Source organism: Caenorhabditis remanei, chromosome IV (assembly GCF_010183535.1).
Source record: "Caenorhabditis remanei strain PX506 chromosome IV, whole genome shotgun sequence".
NCBI lineage: Eukaryota > Metazoa > Nematoda > Chromadorea > Rhabditida > Rhabditidae > Caenorhabditis > Caenorhabditis remanei.
In genome coordinates this window covers 5224719-5242491 of record NC_071331.1, presented here as the reverse complement: position 1 = coordinate 5242491, position 17773 = coordinate 5224719, and the positions used below count along the sequence as shown (strand labels likewise).

The window sequence follows — 17773 nt, the reverse complement described above, 5'->3', positions numbered from 1 at the left end:
GTTGGGAAGTAAACTCGGAAGTTAGACGGAAGTGAGTTTTATTTCGACAATATGAAACGAACTTCAAAAATATGAAGTTAATATGTTGTATTGATGGTATTACTACCCTTCGAGCATAAAAAATTCCGAAATTTTTCTTATCCCCTACCAGTAGACCTGAAAAAGTCTTCACTTCCGACTTCCGACTTCCGGGTTTCAAATTCGGCTGCTTTTTCGGGTCTACTGGTAGGGGATAAGAAAAATTTCGGAATTTTTTATGCTCGAAGGGTAGTAATACCATCAATACAACATATTAACTTCATATTTTTGAAGTTCGTTTCATATTGTCGAAATAAAACTCACTTCCGTCTAACTTCCGAGTTTACTTCCCAATAACTCTGGCAGCAACTACAGCAGGTCTCAGATTTATCATTTTTCATAAATCAGAGAGAATATAATTTGTACAAAATTTTATTTATATGATTAGAATCAGATAAATCCTGTTAGAAATGCTGACTTCTTGAAAAATTCAGCGGATAAATTGAAAACAAAAAAAAGACACCATCGCCTGAAATACTAGTAAAGTATGTTAATCAACTTAGTGCACTCTATGAAACAGGAAGCCTATTTGAAATTACTTTTGTTTTTAGGACGGTCCACCCGCGGACAATTAGTCAGGGTCCTGAAAAAAAGATTCCAGAAATGTAACCTGTTTTATTCGTACGATCGGGGGGAATACTGTTACCCCTTATCAAGTAAATAAATACGGAGTAACATTTAGATCTCTGATACAATTCTTCTAGCTGATCAAATCTCTTTCTATGTAGCCCCCGACCTCATCTGTCAATATCAATTAGCTCTATGTACCGTACCGGAAAACAAGATTTCGATTTCTGTAGCTAACACTTTTTGTAGTTGATCATCTTCTTATCTCCGCCAACAAAATGTATACATATCGGTCTGATTGATGTGTCACCAAAGAAACAGATAGAAGAAAAAAAGGAAAATCAGCTACATAAAACGAAATAGTCTACTACTAGACCTCTTTGTTAATGTTTTTCTTCAGATAATTTTAAAACAGGAGAAATTATGAAAAGTCGTTCAGTTCACCTATGAAATGTATTTCATTTGAAAAAGTGTGACACAGGTTATACAACCTCACTCTATAGAAATATTCTTTTCATTACAGTTTTGCACATTCAGTTAGTTTTTTTCTTTTTTTTTGTAACCAAGGTTGCAATATCAATGATCGAAATGAGTCGCGAAAAATTGTAACTTTGTCTAATCTGAAAAACAGAAAAAAAACCCAAATCAGATTTTAAAATTTTTTCAATCAGAATCCACGAGTGAGGTACTTATCAGACATATACGGAAAACAATTTTTGGAGATGCGAAAGACGGATGACGGTAGACGGAAGCTAAATGTTGAAAATCTAAAAATGTTTGTAGCTGCCAATTTTTCTTGCACAAGCGAAAATGGGATCATAACATTCACGATTCTAAAAACTCATAAGAACTTTGAAACAGATAATCTTAACAGCAAATTTGTAAACTATTGCAGAACAATTTTTCCCCCCGTTCTTAAATCAGCGTATTACCAGTTCAATGTTTTAAAATCACTATTCACATAGCCGTTTTTGAAAATCTATCTGAATTCGACCCCGTCATCTGGTCTACAAGTATTTTTACCGTTTTCGATTTGCAGTATAAATAAAAAAAACATGTATGAGCATAGTTCCAGCAATCATGGAAATCCAACTTTTTTTTTCAGGGAAATCTTGGGAGATCGGCCATTGCTAGACCCTCTTTGCAATTTTTTTACCAGGAGATTGTAAACAGGAGAAAATTTATGATTTTCATTAAAAATGCCGGTCGGTTTGCGACCTATTCCAACGGTTTCATGTGTTTTCTAAACTTCGGAAAAAGTTTTAAAAATCTGCTGACGAGAAGCATGACCCCATAATTCACCATGGTTTTTCTTAATGATATCTTTCCCATTACTGTTCCGCTGCTCCTTTTACCACGAAATCAATAAAAGCATACAGTTACAGCTAACAAATTCAGCCAGTTTTCTGTTCATCGGTCTACGATAGGGCTTTCAGCTGTCCCTTTAAATTAGTTCTGTGTTCCGAGACACAAGATTTGTATGTTCGTGACAAATGCGCCAGATGATTTTTTAAATCTCTGTCCACAAAAAGTTTACATTTTGATCTGAACGATTCATCGGAAAAATAGATATAATAGAAACGGATTTCCACATGATTGAAACGTATGTTAATAAAGTTACATTTTCGGTGCTCTTCTATTACAACGACCGTGAAACAGAATAGTTTTTATTTTATCAGTATTAGAATAGAAGCTGTTTACTAATTTTTTAAAAATATAAAAACAAATCAAATGAATAAATGCAAGAACAGAAGAAACAAATATTTCTTCCACGCCTATTAAATCTGCGAGAATGCCAAATTAAAAACAAACAATTTATAAGTTTCTTAATTTTTGAATTAGAACACCAATAAGAGATTTTAACTGGGAATTTTTTTTCGTCTCAAATCATCTTCTTACCATTTGAATGTTCATCATTCGATATCAGGATTAAACCATTCAGTTTTTAATCTTTTCATGGCAAATCTGAAACAGATTTAATCTATATTTTTCGATAAGGTTGAAACGGATTCATATTTCTTAAATGATGAATCAGAAATTGTGAGAGAATACTGGCGATAATGGTGTAATGAAAATGTTTTTATTAGCCCATTGAATTTAAACAGGATTTTTTTTCTGTTCTAATCGAATAGTACGCAGACGAACATCAAAACCAGGAACATTAAATCACACTCACATATCTATTCATAAGTTAGCGTTGAAACATATTTTCTTAATATATATTTTTCCATTTTCATATCAATCCCAGAATCTAGCCCTCATCAATTGCAAATGCAGCTACAAATGTAAATTACAATGAATCATCAGCATAAAAAAGTGTATGCATGCCTAATTAATCAAGCTTAATGTCAATTCAAATTAATGATGGGTGACAGGGGCGACAGTCACATTAAGATCTTTGGTGTCTACTATCATTTTCACGGTTTCCCATCGCCTGTCAATATGGATTAAGTTCACCGGAAAATGTTATCACGTATGGCTTAACTAAACTATCTTTTTGACTTTTTGTGGCCACCCATTGATACTAATTGGTCTAATTAGTCCGCCCCTGTAAATTTCTGTCCTTCAAAGAAAAATTGGTTAATGAGGCGCGACCGACTTGGGTTCGTTTATTTCCTTCGACGCACTTTCTATTCAAAATGATTTATTTTGTCCTTGTGATCCTAACCAGCCTACTATCTCTTATTGATGCTGGCTATCAGAATTCCGGAAACTATTATAACTGGAATCAGCAGTACCAGCAGCCTTATCAATATCAGTACCCATACCAATACCAATACCCCCAACAGCAGTATCAAGGATACAACAATTACTACTACCAGTACCAAGGCTACCCCTACCAGCAACAACAACAATACGCTAACTACTACCAAGGCTATAACAACTACTATTCTCAAAATTACTGTAACCAACAACCCTGTCAGCCCAAGAAGCCATACTACGGGAATGATCGATACATTGGAAATGGGATTCATGTGGATTCGCATGGCAACGGATATATTGGAGATAAGAAGACCGGATGGTATATTTTCTGCTCGTCAAGAGGATGTGTTGGGAGAGGATGAGTGAGCGACTAATTTTTGTATGTATGTAGGTACATTTTTAAGTTTGACTGTTTCAAGCGGGTATCAATTTGTTCCGACTATTGACGAATTGATGAGTTCTCTGATTATGTTTGTAATAAATTTATTTTGTCTAAAATGAAATAGACCAAGAGTCATCAAATAATATCAAGTATTGGAAACCGTGATTCAATTGGGCTTCAATTCATGATATCTTTGGAAAACAAGAACTCTTTGACTCTTTATCGAAGTGAATATTAAGTCTTTTTTTTCCTAACGTTGTGAATCAGAAATTGATTGTTTTCTGTTTCTTGAACTGATAATAGTAATTTTCTATCACGTAGTTTTGTTCGAAGAAAAAAAATTTCAAGCAAGTTTTCGGTTTGATTTGCAAAACGGATTATCGTAATATTTACATATGAATTATTTAACACCAAATAAAAACTGTAGTTTTTTTTGAATTCGCATATCGTATCGATGTTGCAGTTTTAACGAAAAATTTTGAATGAAAGGATTTTATTTTTGAGGGAAAATGAAAATGTCAACCTTGTTATTTTTCAGAATGTTTTGAAACAAGTAACTTTTTTCCGGTTCTTTATGTCGATCTCATGTGTCTCATAAATAATAGAATTTTATCTACTGTGCTTACAATTACTCATTGAAACAGCGAAAAATAACTTCCCAGTATTATTTTTGAAAGTCAGCACCGAACTACTGTTTGAATCTTCAACACGAATTCTTTTCGAGTTTTGTGTTTCAAAAAAGCTAGAATTGCGATGCTATGAAAATTTGAGAATGAATCTGAGACACGTGTTTCTACAAAAATGATAAATAATTTTTTTTTTAATTGTTGTATGTGTGTACCATGTTTCTTACATGTTATAAAAGATGTTTCAGTTGAATAACAGTAAAATCAGTTTTGGGCAACTGAAATATCACTAGACATTTTTGGAATATTTGAAAGTTTTGTTTAATTTTTACTATGATTTCACCTGTCTCTTAAAATTGGGATGATTTTATTAAGATTGCGTACAATTATACAATGAAACAGAGAAAACTAACTTCTCAGTATTATTTTTGAAAATCAGCACTGTACTGCTGTCTGAATCTTCTACACGAATTCTTGTGTTTCAGAAAAGTTAGAATTAGAATTGTATGGGAACAGTTAAATTGTTGACACTTAAAAACCGATGTTACAAAAAAAATGAAATTCGATGTGTGAATCATGTTTCTCACAAGTTACCGGAGATATTACATATGAGGAACAGTGACATTAGTGTCAGGCAACTGAAATGTCGAATGGATACATTTTCAGAATATTTGAACTTGCAAAGTTGTAAGGTTTCAAACCAGACACTCACAAACTGTTTTGAATCAACTTTCACATATTTACAATTTTCAAAAAAAGGGGAAAACTTTTAGAAAATTCAAAGTTGTGCTCGGATTGTAATTGGGTCAAATAAAATGTTTCCAAAATCAATAGCCGTATTCATGTACAAAAATAATCGGGAGAACTGGAATTCTCATCTCAAAATACTGATAGTACTCGCTATAAACATTGTTCGTTATATGCAAATGGTGAAACAAAAAAAGTGATAATGGAACTCTAGTTGTTAACAACTATTTGTGTTTCTGAAATACGGGATATGAACTCCTCCTAAATAAATTTGATTGTTCATACGAAACTTATGAACTTTTTTCTATCATTCCGATCTGATCGCACTGCGGTTTCTAAACTGAAAAACAATGTCTTGTCTTTCAATTTTTGAACAGAAATAAAACTTTGAAAGCTGAAAATTTAATTTTGTAATTGGAAACAAAATCAAACAAGACAATCCCCAAAAGTGTATTTTTAATCTTATGAAAATATTGAGAAACCGAGAATAAATAAGAAGTTGCTAACTTCACCGTTTCATAGTTACCATATCCTCTCTGAATGAAAATGAAAATAATTTCATTGTAGATTGGTATAGTAATAAGAAATACAAATTCACGAGTGAACTTGCACAACTTATTAGCTAAACAACGAGAAAACACACAAAAGTAAGAGAGAAACGATGATTATTCGCGAGAAAATCAATACAATTTATATCAAAACCACGTTTTGATATAAAATAAACCTGAAACGCGCAAAACCACACAAAACACAGCTTTTTGAGGAATAATCTATTTATTCCAACGCCAAACGGCTAAAACCCACTAAAACAACAAAGAAACTATAAAAATGGCCTAAAAACCAGAGAAAGAGGTGAAATCTACTAACGAGAATAACGGAGCACCTAACGTGCCTCCGCCAGCACCCAAGAGTGCCGAAATTCTTCATTTTGAAACGAAATTGACAAAAAAGCTGCGAGAAATGCGCGCGTGCCCGGAGGTCAAACGCGGCAACACACTGACATACGGAGTGAGTCTAGAAACTCAAGTGACTTTAAAGAAATGTTTTAGAAGAGCACACGGTGCCAACCGTACAGTATTGTTGAATTCGTGAAAGAAAAGCCAAAAATAGAAATAAATCAATTCATGTCAACTCATAAAACTACAAAAACCGTGATTTATCAATATGCTAGCCCGATAAACAAACATAGAAATATAGGAAATTTCCGTTATAAGAAGTTCAGAATAGCACTTTCAAGAAGTGTTTGAATACTTTCAAGCCAGCTTCTTCGACTATCATGGCACCTCTCATGAAACATATTTTGTATTTTATCTTTATATCGATGAACCCTTACATTTGAATTATTTCGCATAAACGCATGTAATGAAACAGTCAGGGAGTTTGGGACATGTGAAAAAGTTCTACGTTTCGCAGTGGTAATTCACCAAAAGTCTATATTTTTCACGAAAAAATCTAAAAGAATTTCGATGCTGTGTTGACCATCATGTTTTTTTTTCTATTAAATCCAAATTATGCTACAAAAGCGATCAATTGAAAATTTAGTTCAGTCACTGCATCGATGAAACGGAGCATCTTTTAGATAATTATTTTTGCGTCACCATAGTCTGTTTGCATTCAAATGCTGAAACAATCAAAAGATCAATTAGTAATGGCTAAAGACACACCTTACTATCAGTTTACTGCCTATTACAATAAAATTAACTTTTTGAGACAGTGAAATACATAATATCTCAACTAGCAGAAAAGTAGTTGCTCTGCATGGATCCTAATTTATAACCAAACGCGTATTGGAATACAGTCAAATGTGAATGACAGTAAAAGTGGCAGTTTATTCAAAGATGTAAAAGAGAAAGCAACCTTCGATCCCAGTTTCATCTTTTGTTTTTGAGTTGTCTTCTTCTTCGAAAAGTTTGTTGAGTACCGAAGGTGTTGGAGAAAATATGAGAGTAAATTTTGCTTTGAAAAAAACTGGTCATAAATTATTATCTATGTCATAAATATGTGCCACCCCCCAAAAATGTGTGTTCCGTAAAAACGATAAACTTTCGGAAAAAATGATTGTTATAATCGAATTCAGCATGCAAAAAAACCTATATTCAGAAGTTTTTACGAAAATCTGCCGAAAATTAAGGCCACGCCACGAATAAATCGAAAAAACGACCGCGTCATAAATATGTGCCACCTCCCAAAAATTGAAAACTTGTTCAACGTTTCGGATTTATTTCGAAGTTTTCTAAACTTTTTTGGTATTTATTTGATTGTTTACTTCAAAACAATTAACATTACCATATTTTTCATTTGATGTTCATTTATTCACAAAAAATTTTTAAGCGATAGTTGCCAAATTGTCGTAATTTCGGGGTTTTTGAGATAAGAAAGTGCAAAATCCCAAAATAATCAATATATCAGGGTCTGAAAGTAATGATATAGAGTGTCACTAACTCTATGACAAAAACAATTAAGATTACAGACTCCTAACCCTTTTGTTTCGGCATGTTGAATCTCTTATGAGATATCTTCTGCATGCCCAAGTGAGATTGGGTAGTCAAATTGTCATCCTGGATGAGCTAGTATCAGATTTTTTGAAGTGTTCACACTCTTGCATGGCACTTCTAGATATTTTACATACAACTGAAAGACATTCGAATGATTCTTGACTCAGTCGAGGATCCTGAGTAGCTCATGAATCCCAGGAACTATGAGAAACCACGTTTTGTAACATCTGTTGTCGGCAGGACTTTATTTTGTACATATTTGTCGCCGAAAATATATATTTGGCAACTTTTAAACAACACTTCCACGCTCGGTTGCCAGAATTCTGAGGCGGAAGTTATTATGTGTCCTAAACTTCAAAATCTCAATGGCTCTAACCCTGTACCCTACTTACTGGGATTCATGAGCTACTCAGGATCCTCGACAGAGTCAAGAATCAGGCGAATATCATTCAGTTGTCTGTGAAATATCTAGAAGTAACATGCAAGAGTGTGAACGCACTGAAATTTTTTTGCATGCTGAATTTGATTGTGACAATCATTTTTTCCGAAAATCTTTCGTTTCCACGGAACACCCATTTTTGGGGGGTGGCACATATTTATGACGCGCACTGTATAAGAGCTTTAGAAGTTTTCAATTGATATACTCCCCAATCTGTGAACAACTTAAAATATAAATATGGACAGTTTCAACAAAATTTTATTGCCCGGTTTTTACGCTTTTGATAGTCCATTTAGATTCCTCAGTGTATTGATATCTCATGTGTCATCTTCGATAAAATATTCAGTTTTTGACAGCTATTATAACCAATGTATCATAAGGACATGCTCCTCTACCGTGCAAACACCCGGTCATCATTATATGAATGTTCTAAATTATTTACCTCGTAGCTTGTGGTCTGCTGAACTTCTAGGCGCTCTGCCAGATCTACCAAAAACCTGATTCAGTAATTGTTTTTCAAAGAGTTGAGAAAAGTAAGTTCTGAGCTTTGAGCTATAGGAGGGATATTTCTAATGTAGTATTTATTGTAAATTGAAAAAGCTTTAGGCCAGAAAATATAAATGTTCTAAATATAATGAAGGATCTCGGACCGGCCTTTAAAAGAGATTGATCGATGTTCTATTTTAATTGGAAAAAATGTTCACACCGGAAAAAGATTACTTGAAATAGAAAAAAAAACTCGATCAATTACTGAAACAAAATATAAATTTCTGATAAATGAACTGTTACATAACTATGATGTAAGTACAATCATATCACGTAGAGTAATACTCGTTTTTCACTGTCTAGATATTGAGAAAATCAGAAACCGGAAATTTCAAAATAAAAAACAGCGTGAATCAATTCAACAATTTTTTTAATCATTCCAGTCATATTGTGCAATTGTAGAATGAAACATATCAAATAAGACTCACTAATAAGAATTTTTTTAAAATTTTTTGCTGTTTAGTCGCAATTGTAATACCTCACTAATCTGGTTAGGTTTTACTGACTATGAGCTTGCTGAACCCTCATGTATGATGGAATTTAAGGATGTGGGAAATTCAAACTATTCTAAAAAAATTTGCCGATATGCCGAAGTTACACCAAATATGATACAGTCGATGTATGAAATGTTTCACTGGGCATTAACAAGACTGAATATCGGAAAAGTGGGCAGAGCCAGGAATGCGAAATAGAATCTGAAGTTGATGAACCAAGTCATCAGAGAAATTGTATGACAGTCAGATTACTGATGATCTCCTTTTCCAGCAAAAAAAATACTATAAATCTATGTCACTTCGTCACGTTTTGTCATCGGCCAGTAAATTAATAACCGTCTTGTAATTTAACATTCATTTATGGCATACTTGCAACGGGCCGGGCCGATTTGAGAATTTTCACCGGCCCGGTCTGCCCGGGTCACAGTACAAAAATTTGAAATTTTGAATTTTTTTGAAAATTTTCGACTATGTTTTTACATATCGATAAAACTCAAGTGTACATAGGATTTTTGACTATTTTTGATGAAAATTTCAAAAAATTTCGAAAAATTTTGGGAAAAAATTGTGCTCATTTTTTGACTCCGGGCCGGGCCGATATTTTGCAAGTATGATTTATGGGTTCTAAGAAACAAAATCTATAATTGAAAAAAATAAGTAATTCTTTCAAGTATGTAAAATATTCCCAAACCGTAATATTATTTCGTTCTTTTTTATTATTGACTTTTTTATATCAGAATCTTAGTGAGAAATCTATTTTGATTTAGTGGTGCGCATTATATGACGATTGGTAAGTAAAAGACATCTCACAAATGTTTTGTTAAGCTCAGAACGTGAAACAGTGGACGAGTGTAACCTGGAATGTAATCGAAAAATTGTTTAGTGCATGATGAAAGATCTTGATTAGTTCCATAGGTATTCCAAGTTTAAGAAAACCCTACAGCAGATTCACCGAGATGTGTGTCCTCCGCTTCCAAAAAGAACAACTTTAAATTATGCTAATGTTTTCGAATTATGCATGTATCTCGGTCAGTGGTTTTTTCAACTGTTTAGTCCAGGTGTCAGAGCTCAATCAAAACTCCTCTTTCTCTTTATGACTCTGTTTGGTCTGAAACGGGAAACCCCTTCCGTTAATTGTGAAAAGTACTCGAAAGTTATTTAAAAACACTTCTCGGTGTAAGTGTCACACTCGAAAAAACAACATCACTCACTGAAAACAATGTTTCAGTAAACTGATGAGAGACATTGATCAGTTCTGATTTATTATTAGTTTTGGAGGGATTGAAGGAATTTGAAAAAAATAATGTGCTTTTGTACTCCAATGGATCTAAAAAACAACAATAAAGAATACATGTTTCACGAATACTGCATGTGTGAAACTGCAAATTACTGTTAATTCTAACCTGATTTGCAGTGTTAATTTAACTTGTAAAAACGAAATAACACAAGTTTCAAAAACTGAAAACACACCTCTTCCACAAAAACGTGAACTTGGAGCAAAACCTCACACGATGCCACTCAAATCAAGTTCATTATAATAATTCCGACTAATCTTTTCTGCTTGAAACGGGACATTTTTCTATCGCCACGATTTCTTACAACGGCGCTTTACCGAAATTGGAGAAAATAGTGGGAAAAGTTGAGAGACGCAGAGAAAAGAGACATTTTTCGATGGGGTTTCAGTAGAGCGCGGTTGTCGAAATTGTGTTTCGTTGATGAGGTCTGTTGAAAAATGGAAAAAGCAATGTTTCACGAATTTCATTTTTAAGGAATCGTGTGTTTTCGAATAGTGATATCGTTTTATTCAATTGTCGAACAAATTTCACATGTTCATTCACGAATTATTTCAGTGACTCCATGATGTATTAGTGCTGAGTTACAATTGATTATAAACAATTGGTTTTGGTTTCAACACCAACATAATTCTGTGACTCTTGCAAATAGTATCTGATATCAAAATCTTACATGGACGTAAGTCTGTCAACAATGAACCAGAAGGGATTACGTACGGTTTTATTTCGGATGAGCAGATGTGCAATTTCTATCATTCCAACGTCATAAATTGAATCTCGTCACTCTCTAATTTCTTGAACAACGGAAATGTTCATTATTTACAACTTTGGCACAGCTGTCCATTATTTCTCAATTTGCTCCGTAGGAATACTGCCACCATCATTCTCCACTCAACCCCACTCCGACCCCTTAATATTGACACTAATTGTAAAACTAACAGATTTTCCTAATACCCATGAGAACGACAACACAAACAAACCACGCCCACTTTTTCCCTGGCTCACTTTTTCATGATGGGCGTGGTTTAGTATTAGGAGACATCTTTTTTTCTCATTCATTCCAAGATTTGCCTCCCGGCAGTCGACAATCGGCTATTTGATTTTTATTGAATTACTTACTTTTATTCCTTTTTCTGGTTTTAAAATTGGTAGAATTTCATCAAGCGTGAGTATAATTACACAATGAAACCGAGAAAAATATCTTACAAATTATATATTTGAAAGGTAGCACTGACCAGCTTTCTACACAAATGCTTGTGTTTCAGAAAAGTTAGAATTAGAAATTTATAGTCAAAGTTGAAAAATTTCTCGAAAATTATTAAACAAGATGTAACAATTGGGCGCACGGTGTTACCGGGCTAGGAAAAGGATAAACATGCTGGTAAATACATAAAAATCGATAAAGGCATCATGTTTCTCACAAGTTATACAAGATTTTATTATTTATTACAGTTGACGAACAGTAAAATTACAGTTAGACCATTGAAATACATATCATGAGAATCCTTTTTTGGAATATTTGAATTTTGCAAAATTGTAAGAGGCAATCACAAACGCTTACAAACTGTTCTGAATCAAGGTTTTAATATATTCAATTTAATAATCAGGGAGAATTATAAACCACATCTCTGGACAATGATGGGAATGGCGGAGTACTCACTGTCAACATTGCTCGTTATATGCAAATGGCGAAACAAAAAACTCATAATGAAAATCGTGTTTTCAACTACTATTTTTGTTTCCGGAATACGTGGTATGAACAGTTCGTCAATACATTTGATTGTTTACGCGGTCGATCTATTACGATAATTCTTTGCATTTCTCCACTTCATATAAAAATTCCCGTCTAACTTCAATCGCACTGCGGATTCTACACTGATTAACAACTTTTTTCAATTTTTGAACTGGAATACAACTTTGAAAGTTGAAAATGTAATTTTGTAATTGATTTGTCACTAAAGGAGATAATCCTTAATAGCTTCCTCTTTATCTTATGAAAATATTGAGAAACCGAGAATACCGTATTTAAGAAGTTGTTAACTTCACCGTTTCATAGTTACCAAATCTTTTCTGAATGACAATAAGAATAATTACATCATGGACTAGTTTTGCTAAAAACGACAAGAAAGAACTCACAATAGAAATAAATTAATGTATGTCAACTCATGAAAGTATAGAAACGGCGATTCATCAATTTGGTGCGATGTTTGATATTTGAGTCGAATCGATCAAAGTTAAAAATAAATTCGTGTTGCACAAATACTGCTTGTGCAAAACTGAAAATTACTGGTAATTCGCGTATTGTTTGCATTGTTATTTATCTTGTAAAAATGAAAAACACACCATATCTGAAAAAAATGAGAACTTGGAGCGACAACTAAAAACAATTCATCACAAAATCCCCATTAATACTTTCTGCTTGAAACGGAAAATTATTCTATCTATTTGCAATACACGACACGATTCTTACAACTGCGCTCTACCGAAACTGGAGAAAGTGATGGGAAATGTTGAGAGGGTAGTAGAGCGCGGTTGTAGAAACTGTGTTTCGTTAATGGGATCCGTAGAAAAATGTCTGAAGTCAATGTTTCACGAATTTCATTTTTAAGGAATCTTTTTTTGAATAGTGCTACCGTTTTCTGAATTACTATTGACTATGAGTAATGATATTGACTAATGAGTTTCGGTTTCAACACCAACAGAATTCTGTGACTCTAGAAAATCGACTCTGATAATCTTCTAGCTCGTGGACGAACCAGACGAACAGTTGTATTGTGGATGAACAGATGTGCTTATTCTATCATTAGAGCGTCATAAATTGAATCCCGTCACTCTCTAATTTCTTGAACAACGGAAATGTTCATTATTTACAACTTTGGCACAGCTGTCCATTATTTCTCAATTTGCTCCGTAGGAATACTGCCACCATCATTCTCCACTCAACCCCACTCCGACCCCTTAATATTGACACTAATTGTAAAACTAACAGATTTTCCTAATACCCATGAGAACGACAACACAAACAAACCACGCCATAATCTTCCAGGTCGCCGACGAACCAGACGTACAGTTGTATTTTGGATGAACAGATGTGCTTCTTCTATCATTAGAGCGTCATAAATTGAATCCCGTCACTCTCTAATTGTTAGATCCACAGAAATTATCATGATTTACCACTGCGACCCCCTTCATATTTGCACTAATTGCAAGACTAACAGATTTTCTTAATACCTATGAGAACGACAACACAGACTGCACCCAAGCCACGCCCAGTTTTTCCCTGGAGCATGATGGGCGTGGTTTAGTATTAGGAGACATCTTTCTTTTTGTTTCTCATTCATTCCAAGATTTGCCTCCCGGACATGGCAGTCGACAATCGGCTATTTGATTTTTATTGAATCACTAATGGAGAGACAGAAAGCTTTTTGGAAGGTTCGGACGCAGGAAACTGGACTGTTGGATCATCTCAACTCGATGAGAGCATTGACTTCAACGATTTGGATCAGTATCTGCACACGGAAGACGAGTCTGTACAAAATGCGAAGATTGATAAAATTGGATGGAGAACCAAAGTCATCTTCTTCCCGTCGAAAGAGTTCAAATCCAAAACGTGCACCACCAAGGAAGTACTGCGTCAAAATCTGCATCGACTGCAAAAGTATTATGAAGACAAAGAAAAACACGCTTACAATCAAGCTATGTAAGAATTGCTGTAAAAATGTTGCTTAATTTCTCATTTTTCCCATTATTTCCCTTATATTATTACAATTGGTTTTTTGGTAATGAAAGTACATGAAACGATTTGTGATGCAGTCGGGGTGGGTATAAAACGTGAAAAAATCACTAAAATTTTGTGGTTACTCGAGTTCCTAGTCATTAGTCGATCATTTTTCGTCACGCGATTACAGGGGACTGCGGTATTCCAAAAATCGAGATTTTTGATACGAATCGACTCATAATTTTGTAGAAAAGAGAAAAGTCTCTTGGAGCCAGGTCCGAAAATTTGTCTAAAACGAGTTATGAGGCCTCAAAGTGTCAAAAAAAGGTCTCTCACCGTGAAGATTTGCCTTATATTTCAAATTTTTTTCATGTTCACGACGAGAGAATTTTACCGTGAAAATAAGGCAAGCAAATCTTCACGGCGAGAGGCCCTTTTTTGACACTTTGAGGCCTCATAACTCTTTTCAGACAAATTTTCGGACCTGGCTCCAAGAGATTTTTCTCTTTTCTACAAAATTCCGGGTCGATCCATATAAAAAATCTAGATCTTTGGAGTATCGTAGTCCCCCTTTAATGACGAGAATTGATAATCAAAATAGCATTAATTGCAAAAAGCACAGTGTAATTTGACTATCGGAAATGAAAAAAAACAACTATCAAAATTGCGTAAATCATATTTGTCATTTTACGGGCCGGCCGGAAAATTTTTCTGAATTTTTACACCCCAAAAATAATTTTCAAGTGCTTTTTATCGCAGATCTTCTTGCCACGTGTGACCTTAGGGTTAGACGTTCACTAGGCTCACTAGACCATGCTAGTTCACGCCACAACATCTCCCTTTCTTCTGACAGCTTCCATACGAACTCTAGCATTTGAAATCGTTGAATGAGTACCTACGGTTTTTTCCTTCTGGGCGATTCCATGATCTCGAGCTCCTCGCTCTCCCACCCTTCCTAATCTATGTAATTTCCGTCACATAATCACCACCTTGTAGTCTGACACTTTTTGAGCTCTGGGAAACAGAAGTTATACCTGAAAATCATAAGTATGTAAAATACTTCCAAACCGTACTAAATATTATTCCGTTCATTTTTTTAATCTTCATTATTGACTTTTCATTTGTGAATCTTAGCAAGGCATATATTTTAAGCGGTGATTCAGTGGCGCGCATCTTTTCATCTGAAGTTAGTAAATGACATCTCACAATTTTTTGTAAATTGTTTAGTGCCGATCAAAGAGCTCCATCAATTCTATAAGTGGGTTGCAGTGATAAAAAATAATCATGTTTTTCAAATACTGATAGTATGAAGCTGAAAATTTTGGGCATTCGCGTTGAACTCTACAGGCGAGCTTTAGTTGATCAATTACTATTTCGGTAAGTAAAATAACCTATTCTTAAAAAAAAAAAAACTAGGAACTCACTAATGTTTCCTGTATCATCTCCGAGGTTTGATTTTTAAGTTTCAGAAGCATACGGATGAATAGAAAATAAATACATTTCCTATCAATATTTTGAAAAATCACTGATTTTCAAATTAAATCCTATTTCTCTATATGAATTTGTATGGTTTGAAACGAGAAATCTCTTCTATTAATTGCCGAAAGTCCTCGAAAGTTATTCTAAAACATTTCCAGATGTAAGTGTCACACTCAAAAAGAACAACACCTTTCTTTGAAAACAATGTTTCAGTAAACTGATGAGAGGCATTGATCAGTTCTAATTTATTGACATGATATTTTCGTTTTCCTGGGATTGAAGGAATTTGAAAGAAAATTTCACAATCAGTTTTTTAAAATGTAATAGCCAAAGCGATGACAATAACTACAAAGAAGGCATGTTTCACGAAGACTGCTTATGCGAAACTGAAAATTACTGTTAATTCTAACGAGGTTTGCAATTTTAGCTTAAAATGTGAAAAGATGAAATAACAAAAGTTGTCACAAAAGTTTCAAAAATTAAAAACACACCATATCCGCAAAAAAGTGAACTTGGAGCAAAACTTAAACATCAGAGGAACAATAATTCATCAAAAAATTCCAACTAATATTTTCTGCTTGAAACGGAAAATGCTTCTATTTGTTGACACGACTCGATTCTTACAACAGCGCTCTACCAAAACTGGAGAAAATAATTGGAAAAGTTGGGAGACTCAGAGAAAATGAAACAATGAGTGTTCATTATAGCGCGGCTGTAGAAACTGTGTTTCGCTAATGAGATCTATAGAAAACATGGTTAAAGTGAATGTTTCACGAATTTCATTTTTAAGGAATCGTATGGTTTTGAATAGTATTAGCGTTTTATTGATTGTCATTTTTTTGGATCAATTATCAAACAAATTTCACATGAAGTGTTTTAGTCATACTTGTCAAGGGCAGGGCCGGCTTTTTTTTTCAAAACTTCCGGCTGGAAATTTTTTTTCGAATTTGATTAAAGTTGTACTAAGTTCAACTCTGATTTTTTCATAGAATAATGTTTGTGTGTCTGTGAGTTCATTTTCATATCGAAAGAAATTTTTCAAAGAATTTTTCCAAGATATTCAAAGAAGTTTTTTTTTCAAATTTTATAACTACTTTCGCCTTTTTTTATTGTTTTCTTCCACGGCTACAGAAATGCCCAAACTGTTTCGCCACTCGATCTCAGCGGGGTTTCGACCAAATTAAAACATTCTTTTGATATGAAAATTAACTCACGAAAACACACTGATTATTCTGAGAAAAAATCAGATTTGCCTTAGTACCTTCAAAACTCGCTGAAAAATTCAGTCAATCTTTCAAAAATAAACTAAACCATCATGAAGAAAGTATAAAAAAACGAGTAAATTGGGAAATTTTTCCTCATGACAAATTGAATTTTTGGGAAAAAAAAGTATTTTTTTGGGTTTTTTCACCAACAGAATTCTGTGACTCTAGAAAATAGTCCCTGATTTTGATTTCTCAATTTGTGGTAAGTCGGTCGACAATAAACCAGATGGGAATACGTACGGTTTTTTTTGGATGAGCAGATGTGCAATTTCTATCATTTCAACGTCATAAATTGAATCCCGTCACTCTCTAATTGCTTGAACAACAGAAATGTTCATGATTTACAACTTTGGCACAGCTGTCTATTATTTCTCAATTTGCTCCGTAGGAATACTGCCACCATCACCCTCCACTTTACCTCACTCCGACCCCTTATATTGGTACAAGACTAACAGGTCTTCCTAATATCCTTGAGAACGCCAACACAGACTGCACAAGTCACGCCCACTTTTTCCCTGGAGCATGATGGGCGTGGTTTAGTATTAGGAGACATCTTTCTTTTTGTTTCTCATTCATTCCAAGATTTGCCTCCCGGACATGGCAGTCGACAATCGGCTATTTGATTTTTATTGAATCACTACAATTTTTATTCCTTTTGCTGGTATTTCCTGTGGTATTGTTCCTGAAGGTTCTCCACCACCGAAGGATCGAGACCAATGGCCCCACAAAAGTGAGTTCATATTATTTATCCGGATCCAGGGGTATAAATGGAGGCCAAAACCAAGATGATACATCGTTTCCTAGATTCAGCCAGCGTTCGTCGACTCCTTTTCATTCTCTCTTTTAGATCCTTTTAGTTCTTTTTTAGTTTGGCTCTTTTAGTTTTGATCCTATCATTTAGTTTTTAGTAAAGTCTATTTTTCTAGAATGCAACTCGTAAAC

General features: G+C 34.2%; 1 protein-coding gene across 1 annotated transcript; it reads left to right on the top strand.

Moving 5' to 3' along the window:
* Positions 1 to 3284: 3284 nt before the first annotated feature.
* On the top strand, positions 3285 to 3710 carry GCK72_012472 (uncharacterized protein; the record flags this gene model as incomplete). Its single annotated transcript, XM_003092667.2, has 1 exon — positions 3285 to 3710. One exon carries the CDS (start codon positions 3285 to 3287, stop codon positions 3708 to 3710), a length of 426 nt encoding a protein of 141 aa, XP_003092715.2.
* Between the last annotated feature and the right edge of the window lie 14063 nt (positions 3711 to 17773).